We start from the raw sequence: 23,049 nt of genomic DNA, 5'->3' as shown, positions 1-23,049 counted from the left end.
GACTCTTCTTCCCACTTGACTTGTTGAATGAATGAATGAGTGAGTGAGTGAACGGAGGTTAAAGAGTTGAGATTAGCTTTCAGGAAGATTCCTTTGCAGGGTTTCATTCCAGACCACTGCAGTAAAGGGAGTATCACAATAAAGCAAGTCAAATGATTTTTGTTTGTTTCCCAGTGCATATAAAAGTGATATTTATATTATGTTGTAGTCTATTAAGTGTGCAACAACATTATGTCTAAAAAATGTGTACACCTTAATTAAAAACATTTTATTGCGAAAAAGTGCTAACCATCATCTGAGCTTTCAGTAAGTCGTAATTACAAAACTATAACAAACATAATGAAGACGTCTGAGGAGGGCCTAGGTGGCTCAGTTGGTCAAGCGTGTGCCTTCAGCTCAGGTCATGATCCCAGGGTCCTGGGATCAAGGCCCTCATCAGGCTTTCTGCTCAGCGGGAGGTCTGCTTTCTTCTCTCCTGCTTGTGTTCTCTGTCTCTCTCTCTCTCTGTCAAATAAATAAATAAAATCTTTAAAAAAAGAAAAGAAAACTTCTGAAATATTGTGAGGATTACCAAAATGTGACACGGACACACAAAGTGTGAGCAAATGTTTTGGAAAATGGTGTTGATAAGCTTGGTAGAGGCAGGGTCACCACAAACCTTTAATTTGTAAAAAAATAAAAAATAAGTAAAAACACAGGGGCGCCTGGGTGATTTAGTTGGTTAAATGTCTCCCTTCCGCTCAGGTCACTGTCCCAGGGCCCTGGGATGGAGTCTGCATGGCCAGGCTCTGTGCTCAGCAGGGAGGCTGCTGCTTCTCTCTCTGCCCCTCCCCTTGTTTGTGCTCACTCTCTCTCAAATAAATAAATAAAATCTTTTTTTTTTTTAAAGATTTTATTTATTTATTTGTCAGAAAGAGAGGGAGAGAGAGCGAGCACAGGCAGACAGAGAGGCAGGCAGAGGCAGAGGGAGAAGCAGGCTCCCTGCCGAGCAAGGAGCCCGATGTGGGACTCGATCCCAGGATGCTGAGATCATGACCTGAGCCGAAGGCAGCTGCTTAACCAACTGAGCCACCCAGGCGTCCCAATAAATAAAATCTTAAAAAAAACCACACAGTATCTATGAAACACAATAAAGCAAAGTGCAATAAAGAGAGCTATGTCTGTTCCTACTTTTGTGGGTCTGTGATAACCAGTTGGATAATCTCTGTTCTACAAGTGTAGGCCAGTCACGAGGGTGTCACAGGACTGCAATCCCTCCTGTCCGATGTCACCTTTATGACAAAGAGGCTGGCCTGCCCATCTGACAGGAGCGGGGATGTTCACGAACGTCAGTATCAGGAGACTTGGGCACGCACAACTCCGACTGGATGGGGAAGAATCCTTGGTGAAAATGAAGATGCTTTATTTCTGAACACCAAAAACACAAGCAGAACCCTTTTGGCAGGAGGGAATTCTGTGTCCAGTGTAGACAGCACGGGGGTCACTTCATACCCAGTTGCTGGGTCGTCAGCTTGTTGGGGCAACAGTGGTGGAGAGAAGGGCTGAGTGCTGTGTCCCAGAGGCCAGTCACATTCATCATATGCTCTGTGCACCGCGGGCCCATCACAGATGACTCCTGTTCTGCAGGACACAGTTGTCCCAAGCCACTTAGCGAGACCTCCAGGTGATAAGTTTAGAGAGAGCCTGGGCAGCGGGGGGAGCTTTAGTAACGATGGTACACTTGAAAAGACATTAGGAAAATGTAGTCCATCGGAGGAAAATAATGCAAACACTTGAAACCCGAGTGTGTCTGGGGAGGAGCCCTGAGTAGGGTCAGCCTGTTGCTGAAGAAATGAATCCTAGTAGGAAAGGCTGCTAGGCATCTGAGCACTCCAGCCCATGGATAACCTCCCCCAGATTCACCTGTCAAAATCCTACCCCCAAGGTAGGGCCTATGGGAGGCGATTAAGTTATGGGGATGGAGCCTCATGAATGGGATTAGTACCTGGACTGGTCAGGGTTCTCCGGAAAGAAAGCCCACAGGAGATAAATGGTTATGGGTAAGAGCAGGTCTCCTGGGAGATTTGGCATACGTGGTAATGGAGGGCTGAAAGCCCACAGTCTGCTCTCCCAGCTGGAAAGCGAGGAGAGCCGAGGCTCTAATTCAGTCTGAGGATGAGCCTGGAGGACAGAGAATCTGGTTGATTTTAAGTCTCAGAGGCACCAAGAGGTCTGGGGTATGACACAGATGCTCTAGGACAGAGGGAACTCCCCCTTCTTTTACCTTTTTGCTGCGTGTGGCTGATGCAGGGATTTGGTGATGTCTGTCCACAAGTCTACTCAGCCTCCTGAATCGACACTAATGTCTTCCAGGAACACTCTCACAGACACACTCAGAAGCAATGCTTTTCCAGCTGCCTAGGTCCCAGAGCCCAGTCAAGGTGCACATGAAATGAACCATCACGGTTCCCTTAAGGGCAGAGGCCGCAGCGAGGTTGCTTACTCTCCCTCTGCTCTCCACCAGGCCAGGATACCTGAACCCCATCATCTGCAAGCCAGGAAAGGGGCACTCATCAGATACCAGAGGTGCCAACACACTGACTTGGGACTTCCAGCCTCCTGAACTCCAGTCTGTACTCATTTTATTATAGTAGCCCACACTAAGATACTAAGACACTCCCTGAAGAGGTTCTTCTGGAGCCTGGCAGCCAAGGCCCTCCGTGATAGGCCGGGCTCAGCCAGCTTTTCCAGTCAGCCTCCTTCCACACATCCCTGGGCCCAGCCGACATGGCGCTGGGTGCAGGCACGCTTATCCTGCCCTTACTTTCACTCTCACCAGGGCTCTCCTGGTCTTCACCTGCCTATACCTGGCCCACCCTGTAAGGTCTGATGGTGACTGTAGGTGTCTGCCTGATGTCTACCTCCCTTGTACTTTTTGCTAATAAAACCCTGACTCTGTTCAGGGCCAGTATATTCAGGCAGCTGATGATGATGATTCAGGTGATGTTGGGTCTAAGCCAGTGTTTTCCAATCTTTGGGACACCATCCATCACAAGATGGAATCAATTTAGTATGGTATGACTAACATTTAAAAAATATAAGTTTTCGGGGCACCTGGGTGGCTCAGTGGGTTAAACCTCTGCCTTTGGCTCAGGTCATGATCCCAGGGTCCTGGGATCCTGCATCCGCATCGGGCTCTCTGCTCAACAGGGAGCCTGCTTCCTCCTCTCTCTCTGCCTGCCTGTCTGCCTACTTGTGATCTATCAAATAAATAAATAAAATCTTTAAAAATATATATAAGTAGAAAATATTTGAAAAAATCAGAGTAAAGGTAGGCATTGTTTGGTTAAAGTTTACTATTCAAAATGTTGTAAAACACTGGTGTAGGGCAATCAGGAGCCTTGCAGGTCCCCATACCCCTGCCCTATTTCTAGCTAACACCAGAAAGAAAAACTAAGGAAATGGATATGCATGTCACCAAAATGAAAAATATCTAATAAATATATTAAAAATATTTAATCACGTGCTTAAAACTAGGTACCCTTTTATTTTTTTTTATTTTATTTATTTATTTTTTTTTTAAGATTTTATTTATTTATTTTACAGAGAGAGATCACAAGTAGACAGAGAGGCAGGCAGAGAGAGAGAGGGAAGCAGGCTCCCCGCTGAGCAGAGAGCCCAATATGGGACTCGATCCCAGGACCCTGAGATCATGACCCGAGCCGAAGGCAGTGGCTTAACCCAAACACTTATAAAGTTGGCAAGGATTAGGACAATATTCATACCATGAAAATATTCATACCATGTATGCTGGTGAAAATATTCATACCATGTATGCCTCTGGAAGGTGATTTTGTGACAACACATCATAAGTGATTTGCAGCCTTTGCCCAAGTAATTCCAGCTCTAGGAATTTATCCTAAAGAAGTAGTCAGACAAGTGTGTAACAAAAAGGAGTTGATTAAAGGAACGATGATATGGCTATATATGGAATTCTATGCATGCATTGAAAATATTTTAAATTGTTTTATGGAAGAATTCCCACTACATGTGAAGGAAATGAAGCACATTTCAAATCAGCTTGTGGAGTGTGTTTGAAATATATGTACATGTGGAACCCTGTCTCTGTGTGTCTCTTTGCAGAAACAGTTTGAAAGAACATGCGCCAAGTTAAATGGTAAAATTACAGGTATTCCTTTCTCTCCCTGTCTTTTTCTTAATAGTCTTCTGACTTTCCAGTAATGAACGCATATTATTTGAGGATCAAAAATAAAAAACTCCTAAGGTGAGTGGTATTTGCCATTGCTGGACCCAGGAAGGAGATCCTTTCTCCAGCCTCCCTTCTTAGCAGGGGTCCCACCGTCCTGGGCACATATGACCATGTGTTTTGCAGGCACGTGCCTGGTACGTGGTGGGGAGCTCTCCCCGTTGGTCCAGGCATAGATGGCCTCCAAGCGCCTGGAAAATCAGGGTTATCTGGTTTCCTGGATGGCACATGGACAACTCAATCCCTATTGTACACACGTTGCAGAGGCGAATGGGAAGCCAAGGAAAGACCATTTGAAAAGTGTCAGTCGTCACAGAAGTTCTCATTGTTATGCTTTGTCATGATTCAGTAGGGAGGAAAAAAAAGGTGATGTGGCAGTAAGCGGAACCAGACCAATCCATTCATAATCCAAATTCTAAAAATAGCACTCAGCAACACCAGTCGAGGGAGGAGTAGAATCATTTGAGAGTCTGGAAAAGGTGAACCAAAGGAGGTCAGAAGGAATGGAAAATCGATTTCGCATACTTTTGTTCGGAAACCCCTTTTTTAACATTTAAATTCAATTAATTAACATATAGTGTATTATTAGTCTCAGAGGTAGAGTTCAGTGATTCATCAGTCTTATTAAAAATTTTTTTTAGAAAAGATTTTATTTATTTATTTGGGGGAGAGAGCACAAGAGTGGGGTGAAGGGTAGAGGGAGAAGCAGACTCTCCGCTGGGCAGGGGCCCTGATTCAGGGTTCTATCCGGGACTCTGGGATCATAGCCTGAGCAGAAGGCAGATATTTAACCAACTGAGCCACTCGGGGCCCCAATTCATCAGTCTTAAGTAACACCCAGTGCTCATTACATCATGTGCCCTCCTTAATGCCCATCACCCAGTTACACCATTCCCCTACTCACCTCCCCTCCAGAAACTTTGTTTCCTATGATTTAGAGTCTCTTATGGTTTATCTCCCTCTCTGATTTCATCTTGTCTTATTTTTCCTTCCCTTTCCCTATAACCCTCTCTTATGTTTCTTATATTCCACACGTGAGTGAGATCATATGACAATTGTTTTTCTCTGATAGACTTATTTAGCTTAGCATAATACTTTCTAGTTCTATTCATGTCGTTGCAAATGGCAAGTTTCAGTTTTTGATGGCTGCATAGTATTCCATTGTGTATACATACCACATCTTCTTTATCCATTCCTCTGTTGATGAACATCTGGGCTCTTTCCACAGTCTGGCTATTGTGGACATTGCTGCTCTAAACATGCCCCTTCAGATTAGTATGTTTGTATCTTTGGGGTAAATACCCAGTAGTGCAGTTGCTAGGTTGTAGGGTAGCTCTATTTTCAAATTTTTGAGAAATCTCCATACTGTTTTCCAGAGTGGCTGCACCACTTGCATTCTTAATAGTAGAAGAGGGTTCCCCTCTCTGTGCATTAAAACCAGGCAAAGACCCCACCAGAAAGAATTACAGACCAATATCCCTGATGAACAGGGATGCAAAAATTCTCACCAAAATACTAGCCAATAGAAAGCAACAGCACATTAAAAGGATTATTCACCACAACCAAGTGGAATTTATTCCTGGGCTGCAAGGGTGGTTTAACATCTGCAAATCAATCACTGTGATGCACTACATTAATAAAAGAAAGGACAAGAGGCATATGATCCTTTCAAAGAAGCAAAAAAAAAAAAAAGCATTTGACAAAGTACAGCATCCTTTCCTGATTATAACTCTCCATAGCATAGGGGTGCTGATGAGGCTCTGTCGTCTAAGTGTCTGCCTTTGGCTCAGGTCATGATCCTGGGGTCCTGGGATCAAGCCCCACACTGGGCTTCTTGCTCAGCGGGAGACCTGCTTCTCCCTCTCTCATTCCCCCTGCTTGTGTTTCCTCTCTCATTGTCTCTCTGTCAAATAAATAAATAAAATCTTAAAAAAACCCCATAAAACTCTCCACATACCTCAATATCATAAGAGCCATAAACGAAAAACCCGCAGCGAATATTATTATTAATGAGGGAAAACTGAAAGCTTTTCCCCTGAGGTCAGAAACATGGCAGGATGTCCACTATCACCACTGCTATTCAATATAGTACTAGAAGTCCTGGCCTCAGTGATCAGACAACAAAAAGAAATAAAATGCATTCGAATTGGCAAAGAAGAAGTTAAACTCTCACTTTTTGCAGGTAACATGATACTCTATGTGGAAAACCCCAAAGAATACTCTTTGATGTAAGAAATAAATCTTGTGTGTGTTGCTAAGAGCTGTCATGTAGGGCTGTGCTGAGGTCTGTGCTCCATGGACTGGGCAAGGGCCAACGATTCTGCCACCACAGGATCTGGTAAATCTTGGCTCTGTTCCTCTCTAGCCAGGCGACTTGAAAAAAGAGCTTCCTAGCCTTGGTTTTCACATCTGTAAAATGGGGGATTTTCAGGGACATTGTGCAAATTAAAGGAGATGTGAATTAATAGGCTTTGTTTGATGGTTTACTGTAGATGTCTAATAGGTGCTGCTTTTAAAATTACTACTATTACTATACTATTACTACTATTCTTATCATTGTTCTTTCATGTCCCAGTGAGATGACAACCTATCAGGGGTGCAGGAAAAGGCAGCTTGCCCCTGGGGGAGAGTTTGGGTGCCCTGTGAGACCCCTTCCAGGCAAAACTGCCATCAGTCTGGGACCTAGGCCACCTCTAACATGCTATATTTGAGGGACAATGAACAGTGCACGTACCTCCATTATATTCACAAGGGAAAGTCATGCTCTTTCCTGCTGTATTTTCCAATTAAAGGTGGACAGAATCTGAAAGCACATGGCTTTCCTTCACCTGCCAACAGCTCCTTCCCTTCCCAGGTCCAAAGCAGGAGAGCTGAGCCCAGTTTCCTTCTTCTTAGCATGGGGCCCTCCATGCTCCCTTCTATGTCCCCTAAAGGAAATATGGTTTCTATCACAGGCCAGTGAGCCGTCCAGGCTGCCCCAGGGAGTCAGTTCTGCAGGGAAGCATGTCTGAAGGCCACTCATCACCGCAATACCCAAAGAGAAGCAGAATCAGACGAAGAAGGACTTGCTCTGCTTGGCAGTGTCAGCATGGAAGAAATGAGGGGCTCGCGTCTAGGCTGAATCCTCTGCTCTGTGCCTGTATCGCCAGGGGAGGTTTGGAGGTTCCTGCAGATGTGCTGCTGCTTTGCCCTTCCCAGGGGGAAGACCAAGAGAGGTCAGTCTGAGGAGCTCCTGGTCCAGCCCTGGGATGACGCTAGGCCTGCCCGAGCCCAGGGTACTCCATTCAAAACAGCCCCCTCTCCGGTCTCCCTGATTCCATGCTGGCCATGCTGCAACCCAAATCAGAAAAAAAAGCAATATCCTAACTGCTCATCTGTTCCTTGGACCAGCACTACCCTAACTCCTGTCCCTGGGCTTGGATGACCTGGACCCCAGCCTCGTGTCCTCCAGCTCTGCCGAAGTCCCTCCTGTTGATAGAGATCAGCCTGCTCACTCTCGTGACAGCAGCTTTGAACTTGCTGCTCTCTGCCTAAAGGAGGTTCCTTCTAGCTCTGACTGCAGCTGACACAGAGGGACCTTCTTGTGTGGGCCACCAGATTTCAAGACGGCATCCTGCCCCTTGCTCATTACCCTTTTTCTTTATGGTCCCCTTTCCTTTCTGCAAATCCTCAGCCATCCTCGTGTTTATTATCTGCTTTCTTCACTGGAATATTGGAATGGAAGCTTCCAAAGGAGGGACCCTGTGTACCTTGTCCACCGTGTGGCCAGCTCCTCGGAAAGGGGGGGTGCTCTGTCGAGTGAGTCTGCCACGAAGAGTTTGGAGCTCAGGGGCACCGCTTAGTGGACTGTGTGTTCTCTCTTCCTCAGCTTTGGTGATTCAACTTTTGGAGTCTCCTGCGATATGTTGGTCCAGTGCTTTGTGATTTCTTTGTGATTTCTCGTCTGGAAGATTCTAGTGCCAGGGGGTGGGGGCTGAACCTTGAGGGTGTAGTCGGCAGAAGAATGCCAAGCAAGGTTTGAGGAAGATCTAGAAGCCCCTGCTTCTACCCCGCTCGGTCTTATCAGACCACTTGGCCTTGATTGGGGAATAGCAGTAAAATACACATTTTCAATAAGTTGGAAGTATCTGCTTAAGACCAAAATTCTGTTTTAGTCTCTTCAATCTTTACCTTGGAAAGTGCAGATAGGGTTGTTCTGGGCCCCCTAATTCTGAGATCTAGATCTTAGAAAGTGATGGCTCTAGGACTGGGTTTTCAAGCTTTAACAAGCTTGTGAATCACCAGCAGAGCTGTAAAAACAGGTTGTCGGGCCCCAGTCCCAGAGTTTCTGTTCGGCAGGCCTGGGTGGGAGCAGAGAATAGTCTGCATTTCTAACATGTCTGCAGGAGATAGGATGCTGCTGGTCAGGACCACACTTTGAGGACCACTTATCTAGGCTGTGAGACCTCGGGCGATGGGGGTCAACAATTAAGATTTGCACAGTGCTGTATCATTTACAACTGGAGAGTCAGATACACTCTTTTGGGGGGGGAGGGGCCGAGGGAGAGAGAATCTCCAGCAGGCTCCACACCTGATGAGGGGCTCGATCTCACCACCCTGAGAGCATGACCTAAGCTGAGATCAAGAGTTGGATGCTTGACCAACTAAGCCACCCTGACACCGTGTCAGACACACTCTTACTTGTCCCAATAATCCCAGGAAGTGGGTATCATCAAGCCTGATCTACAGATAAGCAGGTTTGCAGTGCACAAGTCCCTGCTTCCAACCCCACACAGCTAGCTGGCCCTCCCCCAGCTTCCCAGAGGGGCAAACATCTTAAGACACCCAACATCCGAAAGGTCACCAGGCCCTACATCCGGTATGTCCTGCTCCTACAGCGGTAATGGCCATGGTCGCAGGGTCTCCTGATCTGTTTCTATCTCCTCCCAAAAGCAGCCATGACCTCAGGCTACTCAGTTAGGGAAGGGGTTTAACTTTCTGTTCTGATATGAGCTACCTGTGCGACCTCAGACAAGTTACCTAACCCTTTATAGTTTACAAGTAGCCTTTTCCCTTTTTTCCCATTTATCCTCTCATTTGAGCTCCAATGATCCAACTGAAGAGTGCATGTAAGTTCTCCCCATTGCATGTAGGATTAAGCCCAAGATTCTTGGTAAGGCATTCAAAACTCTCCAGATCTAGCCCCTCCCTCCTTCTCCACTGTCCCCCACCTTGGATTGAAGCTCCTGCTCGTATTCTCAGCATGATGGCTGGCACTCGACACTCTCAGGCATGTCAGGCCATGCTGTGCTTTCCTCCTTCATCCCTGCCTGGCTCGCCCTTCCTTTACCTCTAAGCCCATTGCATTTTTATTCTTTTGCAGCAGTCCAAGGGCACGTTCTCCACAATGGTTCCCATGTTTAATCATCCAATAAATATTTACTGGTCACCTGCACATGCTAGGAACCATACAAGACCGATGCTGGGAACCAGTCTGAGTTAGATGTTCTCCTGCAACCAGTACCCATGTTTACGGCAGCACGTAGCTCACGGGACTAGAATTGCCGAGCCAGTTCAACCATCAGTCTGCCCACTGGAACTTAGAGCAGAGCAGAGCTTATTTACGTCTGTGCTTTCCAAAGTGACTGTGCAATTAATATGTGTTAAATCAAGCCCTACAAGATATTTATGCATTTTTCTTGTATTTCACTCTATCTGGTTAACCTTGATATTATAGCGATTTCCCAGTGTTTTCATTCTTATGCAGACATATCTAAAATGAAGTAGAATACGCTTACTAAAAATAATTACAGGCAATTCACCCTTCAGGAGCTTGTACATTCTACAATTCCTGATCCAGTTTTTTTTAAAAGGTGGCCCCTGTACCCCAAGACTCCCCTCCCCCCACTGCCCTTAACTTCCTCACCTGCCAAAAGAAAATTGCCAAGTTAAGAGCAAAACACACTGTGCAGATACTTACCCTTCTTTTTCATTAAGTATCAAACAACTTCCACTACACCTTTACTGCACCAGGCCAAAAAACGGCCCTTTAACTAATCTGCCAGTATGTGTTTTCTTATTGAAATTTAGAACAAGCAAACACTGCTGAACGAGAACTGAGCTGCTTCCTGTAAGCCAACTCGGCAGATCACTAAAACTCTCTTGAAATGCCAATTTTCTTAACAACTTCCTCCTCAAATGTAGACGGGTCTCAAGCAGATTCAACATGACCCAAACCATCCTCAACATCTCAGGCACTCACGAATGCCACATATCACACTGAACCTAACACAGGAATATTTCGAGCAATCTCTTAGAACCATTTGCCTCAAACTGGTCCCAGATGACCGTATTTTTGCTGCTCTTTTGATATATTCACTCCTTTGCTTTCACTTCTCTGTGCTGTTACACTAGATCCGTTGTTCACTCTTCCCGTACAATCTTCCGAGTGATGAGGAGCAAGGCCTTATCTGACCAGTAGAGTATATGAACAAATAGGAGTTTACCATTTATGAGCAAATTTCAAGGTTCAGTTCAAGATGGCCAAGGGTGCTGGGAGTCTGACCTCTGAATGAGTGGGACACAGCCATCTTTAGCTTTCCCCTACAGAGTACGAATGAGAATCCAGAGTGTTTTCAGGAGAACGTGTTTTATTTTTTATTTATTTATTTATTTATTTATTTAAAAGATTTTATTTATTTATTTGACAGGCAAAGATCACAAGTAGGCAGAGGCAGGCAGAGAGAGAGGAAGAAGCAGGCTCCCTGCTGAGCAGAGAGCCCGACATGGGGCTCTATCCCAGGACCCTGGGATCATGACCTGAGCCAAAGGCAGAGGCTTTAACCCACCGAGCCACCCAGGCGCCCCAGGAGAACGTGTTTTAGAGGTCAAACACCTCATTCCATTTGTGTGAAGATCTTTAAATAGACCCTTCCAGATTCCTTAGTGTATTAATTTAGACTATGATACAGACCTTCTGGATTCAGTAGTTTAGAAACAAGGGCGTTTATTCCTCTCTCATGTATAGTCAAAGCTGAGTGCTCCTAGTGGACAGGGTACTCTGTCCCACAGAGGCATTCAGGGACCCAGGATCCATCCCCTTGCAGCTCTGCCATCCTAAGGACACAGAGCATGGTTGGGGCAAAGCCACACCTTCTCTGGGTTCCAGTTGGTGGGAAGGGGAGAGAAGGTGGAAGGGTGTCCATGATGGCATAGAGCCCTTTGACTTCTTTCCCTTGGTGGGAATGTCTCTAGGCCGCAAGCAACAGCAAGGACTCAGGGATGTGATCCCCAACTGCTACACTGAAACTCTGTCTATGGAACAGAACAGATTCTGATGGACGACTGACAGTCTTTAGTTTAAAAGAAAAAAAAAAAAAATATATATATATATATATATATATATATACACATACATATATATATAATTTCTATCTTATAGAAGTACTGTGAAACTGCTACATAATATTTTATTTTACAAAAATACAATAGGAAAAAAACCAGACTTCTATAAAATGTTAAAGAACCATACTTATTTTAGATCTGACATAAACCTAAAAGGTCTTCTCGTCATTAGGCAATGTATCTCCAGGAGATGTTGTCTTACTGACTTGTTTACTACTGGTCTTCCCTGGAAGAGCTGGAGCTGGGTTCACTGCTAATCCCAGCATCTTAGAAAAGCCTCCTGACACATATAAGGTGATTCATAAATCCCTGTAGGAAGAATAGATAAATGAAAAATATCGAAACGCAGTGATTTTAAATGACTTTGTGAACTAATACTCTCCTCTGCTGAGTTAGCAGCAGTGGCCGAAATGTTTTGGGGATCTAATTACAACACGGTTCTTCCATGTATACATATAATGAGTACAGTTTCAACAGCAGCCGAAGTACAGAAGTACAAAGTACTAAAAAATTTGGACAAGATCATGAATGATCCTTGAGGTTTACAGTTCTGTTCCAAAGGAAAAGCCAATTAGAGTTTGACCAATGTTGTGATTAAATTTTTTTTTTTTTTAAAGCAAAGCTCTGTCTTGAACTTGACTCTCAGATGTCAAAAACACATTATGTGACACTCAAAACACTTGTCAAATCCAAGTGCCTCCATTGGATGAGAGATAGGAAATGGTCTTTGATCAAGTACCAGCCTTCCCCTCACAAGGACAAAAATCCAACATTTTGCCATCATTAAGACTGAGAGAAGAATTCAAATTAGACAGACTTGTCAATTGTAAATTAGAAGTAAATTCTTATTACAGGGTGGGAAATTTACTTTAGCAAATATAACTGTTAAAATAAATTCAGTGACCTTTTTAAAAAAGATTACAAAATTGAATTTATTGAGTTTCACACAAGATGCACTTATAAAATTAGTACTGAATGCCATTTTAACAGAAGAAATGAACATCATTCCAAACTCCCAACAGATTCTGCAAAGGAAATGAAATCTTCCGAAAATGACAGCACAATAGTAACAGGATAATTCAAGCTGAATTGACAGATATATCCAAATCATATTCTTGCTCTGATCAGGGCTATATTTGGCGAAGTTTCCCCCAAACTAGTCCATTCATGTGGACACTGTTCCTTTTGGTGGTGAAGAGGAGATGGATGCAAGAATTCTAAAATGGGACTTTGTTTGAAACATACACAAAACACGAGTCTTTTCATTTTTAACTCAAAATACTTCCTGGTTTCACAAAAGCATTTCGTTACGATATCCTCTTTTACCCTACGTGAACATTAATCTTCCTATTTCGTTAGTTAATGCAAAACATTAAGATTCACTTCTGTATTTATACAGAAGCCAAAGAAGTCAAAACATTAAAGCGAGCTTTGTATTTCACCCAGGAAAGAGATGGAACCCCTAAAATTTACCTTCTGCATATCATATGCCTGAAGTGTCAGCACAAGGGCTGAACTTCAACATGAAAGCATCAAAGGAAATGACAGTTAACAGTAACTTCTGCACATTTTGAAATGAGATGCTATAACATTTTTATGAAAATGCAGAAAGGTTTCCCAAGATAAAACTGTGGTGGGAAATGACTTGGCCCATGATGTGGGCCACAAACTAGTAATTAAGCAGAAACGGAAATCTTGATCTCAAACAAAACCAAAAAGCACCTTTTGGTTGCTGTTCCCAGCGTCCAAACACACACACCTCATTCCCCCCAACCCCAACAGCCGCGCTCGCAGCCCAAACATGCGGCCCCCAGCACGGGCACCCCCACGGACGCTCCAATCAGCAGGACTCCCGTGTCTTATTAAGTCTAAGCAAGACGCTGCCTAAACCATTTAGAGTATTCACTTTAAAGCTGTCACTTTAAAAAACTCTGTTAAAGTTGACACCTTTGGATTTTGTACACTGACAGTTCTTCAGCCCATTCAACACCAAATCCTTTTAACCGAAACAGTTTATGAAGCAATTAGTTTTAAAGCGAAACCAGTTAACTACACATTAAAGTTAACACTGCTCTGCTTTTACAGTATAAAAAAGTGCCTTTTTGTAAGGGTATTTCTATTTTATCCATTGCAATGGAACAATACACAGCTCACATTTTGCTTTAAAGAGTAAACTGAAAATTATGAAACATTTTTCTCTGTGATGCAACCTTCAGTAATGAATATTTTTTAAATAAACTGGCTTAGGGTTTTTTTCCTATAAAATGCTACTATTCATCATGAATTATTTTAGGTAGCTTTTTATTCTGATTAATTCAGATACATCTTCAAGGATTATTCTGGTGGTAAGAACATTTATCTTGACTTAAGTTTAATTACTTTTTTTAATGCTTTGGCAGATGAAATACAGTTTGAAAACTGTTTGTGAAAATAGTACGGGACTGGAAAGGTAATGTCATGGGAAAAGCTTCACAGTTTTCCAGGTATATCCTTGTACTGAAGAGGCCTTGAGGCAAAATTCGATGTTCTGGAAGCGCGGACTGACGAAGCAGAGTGATTCTGACGTTTCGCCCGTGAGGCCCGGGGGTGACTGCTCCCTGCCGAGCAGGAGGGGCTCCTCCAACCAGTCAGGTTTCCAGAGTCCAGGCTGGAGGTCGCTGCTTTTCTGTGGCTTGAGTGGCAGTCAAACCCCATTACTGGAAGAAAGATATTAAGATTCGCTTTCCATTAATAATTTAAGTTTTTAAATAAATATTTAAGTGCCATTTTTTGCATCTGTCCATCCCGGGAGCAGAGCATCTCCTGCCCCGGGACTCTGCATCTTGGGCACAAGAGGCCGCAGAGTTCAGTCGATTCGGTTTCCACAGATTGTGAACCTGTCTACCTCTAACAAATCTTTCTTTGAGGATCTGTGCTTTAATTCAGAGCTTTCCTGCGTTATGTCTTTCTCATCGCCATCTGGAGTGGTCAGAAACTGATCAGAACTGCTTGCCACAAGTAATGGGATGACATTTTCCTTTGGATGAACAGGCTGGCTCGTGACCGAAGCGGACAGGTTTTCTTCTGTGGAAAAACAGATCCAACTAATTAGAAAAGGATTTTCCCCCCAACTTATACACAAACTTACCAAGAGAGTGGTAATGGAAAGAAGTGTCCATCATCCATACTTTTAGGTAAAGCAAGTGATCACCAAATAGCCTGGGGCATGTAAAGCAGTCATAGTTGATAATGAAACTCTGAGGCTACGCCATTTGTTTGATTAAACTTTTACAGAAAGGCTATTACGTGGATCCTATCACACAACTAACACCACTACCTGATTTTGGGAAGATGAGAACTCCTGTACAACAAACTCCCTCCTACATGACCAAGTCCTAATATGACTGTAGTCCAAAAAGTCAGCACTGGCTGCTACAATCAGGACATCAAGGTGAGGCAGACCCTAGTACATCCAACCTCTTCTGTGTAGATGCCTTAGCAGACCCTGAGCATTCTACCTACGGGAAGTCCAAAGCAGAGGTCCTTTCACCTGGACCCAATTCTTCTACCCCTTGAGATTTAGTTCAGGCATCACCACCTCCAGGAAGGGAGCCTCTCCTGGCCCATCCATGCCTGTCAACAACCCGCTCCCCTCTCTGCATTATCCACTTTTGCCATCTCCCCCGTCAGTCTGTGATGCCCTGCAGGCATGATTTCTTATCTCTGTATCTCCAGCATTGTGTATATTACCTGGCACACAGAGGCTCCACGTACTTAAAAATAAGCCATTTAAATGAAAAGTCACAAGAATAGGTATGGAACAGACAAGGAACTGCCACCAAATGACAAAAACTACATCAGTGTCCCGCTTCTTCCTCCAAATCTTCCAGGCCAGCAGCCCTAGAATCACCCCTCACTCTGTCTCTTCCATTGTGAAACCTCATCAGCAAATCCTGTGTTCTTCCAGATCTATCTGGAATCTGGCCAGCTCTCCCTGCTCACACCACTAAGCCCCATTCTGAGCCAGGCAACCTCCCGGCTGGTCTCTGTCTCTGAGCTCACTCTCCTTGAGTCTCTTTTCCACCAAGCTGGAGAGTGATCCTTTTAAAACATCAGCTGGTTCAAGTTACTCGTTCTGCAACACCTTCCTGAATGGTGTCTGGACTGTGGTCTGATCTCCAAAACACCCTATACGGACACTAAGACCCTTGTCTCAAATGCACTTCCCACCCGTGAAACAGATCCTTCCCACCCGTGAAACAGATCCTTCCCACACAGTAAAAGCCACAGTCTGCATGGCAGTAAGGGGGCCTCTCTGACTCCTTCTCCAGTCCCTCTCCCATGGGGTGGGTCCACACCAGCCACCTGGCCTTTGTGGTCCCTCGGCATGCCCAGCACATGCTGGTTTCCACCCTGGGCCTTGGCACATGCTGCTGGTGGTCTGCCTGGGAAGGTGCCCTTTCCTTGGCCAGGGGAGCTCCAGACTCCCAGTCACATTCCCTTTCCAGACCCGGCTTTAGTTTTCTCTACAGCATGACTGCCCCCTCACTTCCTTCCTGTCTCCCCAACAAGTCAGAATCAGTGCTGTCTTTCTTTCCGGCTGCTGTATCCCCTGGGCCTGCCGTGTAGCAGGCGCTCAAGGATCAACTCCTAGACAAGGAATAAATGTAAAAACTCAGAGCACCGCATTAGATGTATCTGTGAGGAGATCTAAAATATAAACATTAAAAACAACTCAGCAAAGTGAAATCAATTCTTGAAAGCACTGTGAAACTGAGCAAATGGTGATTTACTAAGAAAATTCAGATCATTAACTCTTTGGAAAATGATTCATACAAGTGATGGAAGGAACCAAATGTACCTTGAGAGGGTTTACATTTGTTCTGTGATTTATTAGGTGGTTTGCCTGGTGCGCTGGCTGGAGGGGGATTAAACAACTTTTCTTCCATCTTGGCCTCCTTCACATACTGGCATGATTTCCCCAACAGCACGATGCTGTTAAGTACTTTCAGGGATATCAACCTAAAACCAGAAAAAAACAAACCACAGTTGGAATTCATCTCAATCACCGTGAACACCATCTCCTACCACTGCTAACGAGAGGGCACTGGGCCAGGTGAGGCGCGTGGGCCTGGAAGCGGGAGGCCAAAGTCTGGGATGGCCCAGTTTCCAGTGAGGGTTCTTTACATCAAGGGAAAATGCCTGATCAATTCCTTTGTTCTCATTATAACAAGAAATTGTACCACTCAGAAGTTTTACCTGGTACCAAGTTATTTAACATTTATTCTTTCACTGCAAAACAAATGTATTTTGTAAATGCAGATGAATAAAAAATAACTTCTAATCCCAGAGTCCAGCGTTACTCACTGTGACATTTGATATACTATGTTTTGGTCATTTTTATGGTGAGTTTATACTAATCTGTACTTTTTCCACTATTTAGGAATAGGGTCTATTTTATAAGTCAGTAGGGGCCGGAGTTTGGGGCCAGGGCAGATTCTGGATGCCTAAGTGTTCGAACTCAAATCCTGACTCACTGCTTAGACCCTGTGTGGACCTGGGTGCATTTCTTGGCCACAAATCCAGAGATGATTCCAGTCAGTGCTCAGAATAGTACCTGGCATAAAGCAATGTCAACCAATTTTGCTATTTTATTAAATGTTATTGTTTTAAATAACAATATATTATTATGAATATTTTCCCTACCAGTTAATGTTCCTCAGAGACATTATTTTAATATAATATTTCACTGTTAGAATTATCATATAACAAAGCCCACTAATGCCCTAAATTTCTGCATATTTGGGTTATTTCCAGTATTTTGTTTCTATTTAAAAGTTTCTATCAGGAAAACTTAATAACTGTGTAGATAGCTATGACAGAATTGGAATTTCTGGGGCCAAAATGTATATGACATTTTAAGGTATCTGATACAAATCTGGCAAAAAAATATCCTTCAATCCTTCATGTTGGTACCTTCCCATGTACGGGGGACTTTAAATGACATCCCAGACCCCACTAACAGTATTACTGTGAATGAAGAGGCGGCTGCTGTCTCTGTGGCTGAGGTGAGATCCTGGCAATGACAGGAAACTGCGAATCAGTGGGGGCGAGGCTAAGGAGGGGCCTGGCAGGGAGGTCAAAGAAAGAAGCAAAGAGGTTCCTTCACTGCCCCTAGATTCTCCCCTCCAGGAGCGAAGAAAGCAAATATCCAGGGAGGACCTCACATGGATCCATGACCCTAAGGATTTTCACGTGCAAAACACTCCCCAATTTACCCTCAGACCCAACTATGCTCGGAACTCCTTACTTATACCTTCCCTGCTTTCCTCATCCTGCCTTGGGGATATCTAACAGGATTTCAAACTTACTAAAGCCAAGCCTGAACTCTTGATTCCAACCCAACCTTCCAAAACAAGAAAGAAAACCCCACAAAACCACACCTGCCTGTATTTCTCACAGGCTTCCCTATCGCAGAATGGCAATTCCGTTACCCTCATTCCCTGGGCCCCAAACCCTGCAATCACACTTGATTCCTTTGGTTCCCTTACACTTCACAACCCATCATTCACCCGCAAGTCCTGTCTGGCTCTACTTTCAACATATGCACCAGCTGACAAAGTGTTAGCACTCCAACTGCTACTACTGGAGTGGCTGCCATAGTCCCCTGTCCCCAGGAGACCTGTAACCACTTCCTGACTTGGCCTGAGGTCTGCTTCTTCTCTTGCCACACTCCAGGCCATTCTCCACACAGCCGCCAGAGTGGTCCTGGCCGGAAGCCAGCTGGACCTAGCCCTCTTCTGGTTGGAAGCCTCCAGGGTTTCCTCCTTCCCTCAGCCAGAACCTGAGCCCTTCTGAGGGCTGCCGAGTCCCTTCTGTAACGGTTGCTGGAAGGCAAGTATTTCAGCTATTCTCCATCTCCTTACACTACCCTATTTTTCTTCCTGATAATTACTACAAACTGTCACCTTACAGAGATTTGCTTTTCTAGTTGTTACCTATTTTTCCACTAGAATTTCAGTGCCACAAAGGCATGGCATTGGGACCAGTACCTGGTGCCTAGCAAGTGCTCACTGAGGCATGCTGGCCGCAGGAGGGCAGAGGCCGCTGGCCTTCCTCCTGCAGGTCAGCCATGGCAAGTCTGCAGGGAAACAAGTGGAACCCGGAGCAGTGGGGAGACAGTCAGCACTGTGTGCCAGAAGGCCCAACTGAAATCTGACTTGCCCACACTCAAGAGAGAGTCCTGGGATGGTGAGGTCAGAGAATAAAGGAGGTTTCAGGGAAAAGGCAGTCTGGGAAAGATTTTGAAGGAGGGAAAGATAATTTGGGCACTACCTTGATATAAAGTATCAAGGAGAAATGAGTGGAGTAGAAAGGTTGGTGAGCAGCTGGGCCTCCGTGGACTATCAAGGGGAACAGTGATGAGGTGTGGGGGGAGGGGATGTAAATTTTCAGTCATTCAGATTAAAGCATGTCCACTTTGGTGAATTACACACAAACAACTGTAACTAAAAAAAAAGTTTTTCAATGTTGCATACACATGCTTTACTTCCTAGTTTAGGTCAAAAGAAAAACACAAGAATATTTTGTTAAATAAAGATGAGAGCAATTATGGCAACAGCCCTTGATGAGCAAGGCACAAAGCCAAGAACTTTGGAGCGCTTTGTGAGCATCTGCACCAGAGAAGCAGGATCTCATAGTTTTAAATGTCAATCTGAGAGAGGTGTGTGGTTCCTTGAGCTTTAGAATCTGTGAGTCAGTCCCTGTAGTATGAAGAAGGGGCAGGCTCTAGGAGAGATCAAGGCCCTGGACTCCCTGCCTCAACACAATTTCCCAAGTGCTCAATGTCAAACCACAGCCACCAATCAAGGGACTGATGACGTGGCTTGGGAGACAATGCAGGGACAGAGGCCTGATGGCAAGGGGGGCAACCTGACTCCTAGAACCTGAGCAAAACCTCATTGGGGAGAGCCCCATGGATTTACTGAGTTAAAGATGTTTTTAAACATAGGAAAATGTCTGGTTGTAATGGCAGATTTTATTGTGAAAGGAAATAGGAGTGCAACTGAAATCCTAAGCAGAAAGAGCTTTAACTGATTTTGCTGAAAATTAAAATAAAATCTAAAGTGCTATTAATACTAGTACCAAACAGCAGCATATTTCTTTGACTCTCACCAAGTCACGAACAAATCTGGAGGTATGTGTTGTTAAGGGAGCCCTGGGTCAGTGAGAATAGGTGGAGGGTGATTTGGTTGCAATTAACTTCCATTATATCTTGCATATATACTTTATTGTACAACCAAAACCATATTCCAGAATAGTTAATCTTACCCCAAATAGAAGAGTATGACACAGGCATAAGACAGGATTCCTTGCACTTTAATTGAGCTTGTTACAACTCTGATGAGCTAGACAGAAACAAATCAAAACAAACAAAAAATACACAAACAAAACATAGAACCACGGAATTATTAGTTAATATTTAAATAAAGACTTCTCCATGCTGATTTCAACATTTTAGTTATACTCCTGTGGACTTTGTCTAAATCCAACCAGGTAGTCCTAGGTTTTTCAATTTGTATGAACATCTAGCTGCTTATGAAAACATCTGAGGCAGACTTGTTCAGGCAAATTTAGGATTCCTGTGGTGAATGTCACATTCAGCTGCTTGCTGACTCTCTGAAGTCAAGCACTATATCTAGGTTCATGAATGACACATTTAGTTATACCCCACAGAGATGCAAATCAGCTGATTTTTTAAAAATGAAAAATCACTCTGGAAAATACAAATAAATCCATCTTGATGCATATGTGCCCATCACAGCTAAAACCACAGAGTGAGCACTTCCTATATTCTTGCTTTATCTTTCCTTGACTCTTTTTAGGAACCCACAGTGACTTATGGGGAAGAGAAAGAAAAGGGAGCCTTAGGAGCTCTGTACTGTTAAAAAATGAGTAATATCACAGCATTGTCCCTGGAAGTGTGCTGAATAAATCTTGTGGGTCTGTCACTGGAAAATATTTATACATTACAGGTTCGGCTCAATAATGTGTCTGCATCTCAGGGTCTAGGGAGGCTGCCGCATGGAAATGGAAAGTCTGGGAAAATAATGGGCCTTATCCAGCAATGTTGCTATTATCAAGTGGAACTCCACTTGATATTTATTTACTGATGAATACGAAAGGCAAGCCAACTGCTGCATTCAAGGCTTAAATGATTTCATTTTTATCTAATATGTTATTAAGTAATTTTAAGGTACATAAGTCCAAAGGTTAATTTCCATGAGACCTTAATATATCATTTCTTTTACTCTTCCTGGGTATGATTTCATTGAAGGGAGAAATACTGCCACTTGTGGGCCTTAAAGAGGCCTCGGAGTATTCCTCAAGTTTCCCAGATGGCTGCCAAAGCTACGGGGTCACTTTGGAGCTCTGCGAGAAAAGTGCGACAGGAGCAGACCTGCTGGATCACTGCCTAACTGCATGATCCCCTCTGGAAATGCGGGAGGTTCTCCAAAAGCATTTCACTAATCAATTATTAGCTAAACTTAAATCTTTTGGTACATCAATCATAAAAACTCATTTAAGGAATAAAACAAAGGCCAGAGAAAAATTTAAAAAATACTAAATTAGAAAATCCATACTAATTATGAATAGAGTTTTCTGGCAAATAAATTACTACTAGTTATTACTTGGCAAAGCAGGGCCACATTTAAATCCAATCATTTGACCAATCCTTTAAAAATAAAAACTCAGTCAGGCAACCTAGGTTTATCCTTATAGTATATGTATCATGTTTCCAGTTGTAGGTAACAAATGTAGAAAGATTTAACATTTTATCAATTGTTTTAACAATTTTACTCTTTAAAATATTCTATTTTTCCAAAATTCTAGAAGATCATTTTACCAGAAAAAGAAAGCTATATTATTATATAACAAACAAGTTACTAATAGAATTGAAAACATTTAGGATGTGGTTTTCTGGAGAGTCACAATGAAATTTTCGTAACATTAAATCTACTAATCTCCCAGCCTTTAAAAAAGGTCAGGCAAGCTGGGCTAAACACAGTTGGTATCACTTACAACTTCTTTATACATGTTAGTTGGCTTCCATGACACTGCATCTACATGAGAATTCTAGATGTCCTTTGGCAAAAAGACGATTGCATTTGTTTTATGTGAGACTAGATAGCCAATGAGGAACATAATCAAATATAGGTACGGCCAGCAAATCTTGATTAACAAACATTATTATGGCCTGATGTGGCTAGTAACTTTTTGCAAGGCTGTTCTGAGCAATTCATTTAAATATTCAAAGATGGTGACTATTTTTTGGATTGATTTAGTACATTTCAGTGCTAATATTTAATATGTATACATATTTTTTCTGAGTATAACAGTAAAAATTTTCATTGTAAAAACTCTGGAAAAATTGTAAAAAGTGACTATAATGGATAGAAACTATGTCTTCATTTGAGTATAACAAAATTTATTTAACCTATTTCATGACTTTCAAATTTCTATTATTATAAATGCCACTGCGATGCATAATCTTGCCTATAAATCATCATGTGCCTTTTATAACTATTTTCTTAGGATAAATCCCTAGAACTCCAAGTACTGCATCAAAGCATAATACTGTCAAACTGCCTTTTAGAAATGTTGGATAGACTTCTTATACTTCCGCTAACACATGCTACAGTGGTCGCACCAATGTCTACACTAGACATTTCTATTCAAAAAGAAAAATCTCTGCCAAATGAATAAGCAAAAATGAGTACTCTCATTACTAGGAAAGCCATTACATAAAATATCTGTTAAAATTACTCATCTGTTGCACAACTCAAAATCCAAAAGAATAATACCATAACTTAAAATTTCCTTCCAAGTCATTTACCTTTAGTTTTTGTATCAGGTCCGTCTGAAATAAATTTCTCGATAATCCATTTGTTAATACTTTATCATAACAGCTATCTCACTGTAGAAAAGCAAAAAAAGTATGAACTTACTAGAACAGCCAGTGGTAGAGGGATGAACCCCATCCTCCGTGCCACAGAGTCACTGTAATCAGTATATGCCTGCATAGAGAAAGGAAAGGAGGATTTATGGCATCGAAAAAGTTCACTTCCACTTACCACCAGCAGATGTTCTCAATGGGTGAGGCTATGCACAAAAAGAGATCCCGACAACTATTATATAATTGAGTAAAATGTGGAAATCTAAATGTTCATTAAGAAGTTCTAAATCCAAAGTTGTATAACAGTTAATACGCTACAGAAATCACACCTTATTTAATATTAAGTACTGTCATTATTTTACTAAGTTACAAACACAGTGTCGAGAATAGAGATAAGTAGGAAGTTGCAGTTTATGCAACTTTCCTTTAACCAATATTCCACGCTAAATTAAACCATTGTTCAGGTAATTCTGGACTCTGTATT

The 23,049-nt window shown here is 43.0% G+C and overlaps 1 protein-coding gene across 1 annotated transcript in view; it reads right to left on the bottom strand.

Annotated features, from left to right (window-relative positions):
* Positions 1-12,534: 12,534 nt before the first annotated feature.
* Positions 12,535-23,049, bottom strand: part of TAPT1 (transmembrane anterior posterior transformation 1) — a 58,507-nt gene continuing 47,992 nt past the window's right edge. The window contains exons 11-14 of the mRNA XM_044226068.1: positions 22,618-22,686; positions 19,940-20,016; positions 16,470-16,630; positions 12,535-14,692 (exon numbers count right to left, since the gene is read on the bottom strand). Of these exons, the coding sequence (XP_044082003.1) occupies positions 14,475-14,692; positions 16,470-16,630; positions 19,940-20,016; positions 22,618-22,686 (525 nt within the window). The 3' untranslated portion in view covers positions 12,535-14,474. The remainder of the gene's footprint in view (positions 14,693-16,469; positions 16,631-19,939; positions 20,017-22,617; positions 22,687-23,049) is intronic.

The sequence above is a fragment of the Neovison vison genome, chromosome 11 (genome assembly GCF_020171115.1).
Source record: "Neovison vison isolate M4711 chromosome 11, ASM_NN_V1, whole genome shotgun sequence".
Taxonomy (NCBI): domain Eukaryota; kingdom Metazoa; phylum Chordata; class Mammalia; order Carnivora; family Mustelidae; genus Neogale; species Neogale vison.
The sequence above is the reverse complement of the archived record's forward strand: the minus strand, read 5'-3'. Positions and strand labels throughout refer to the sequence as shown.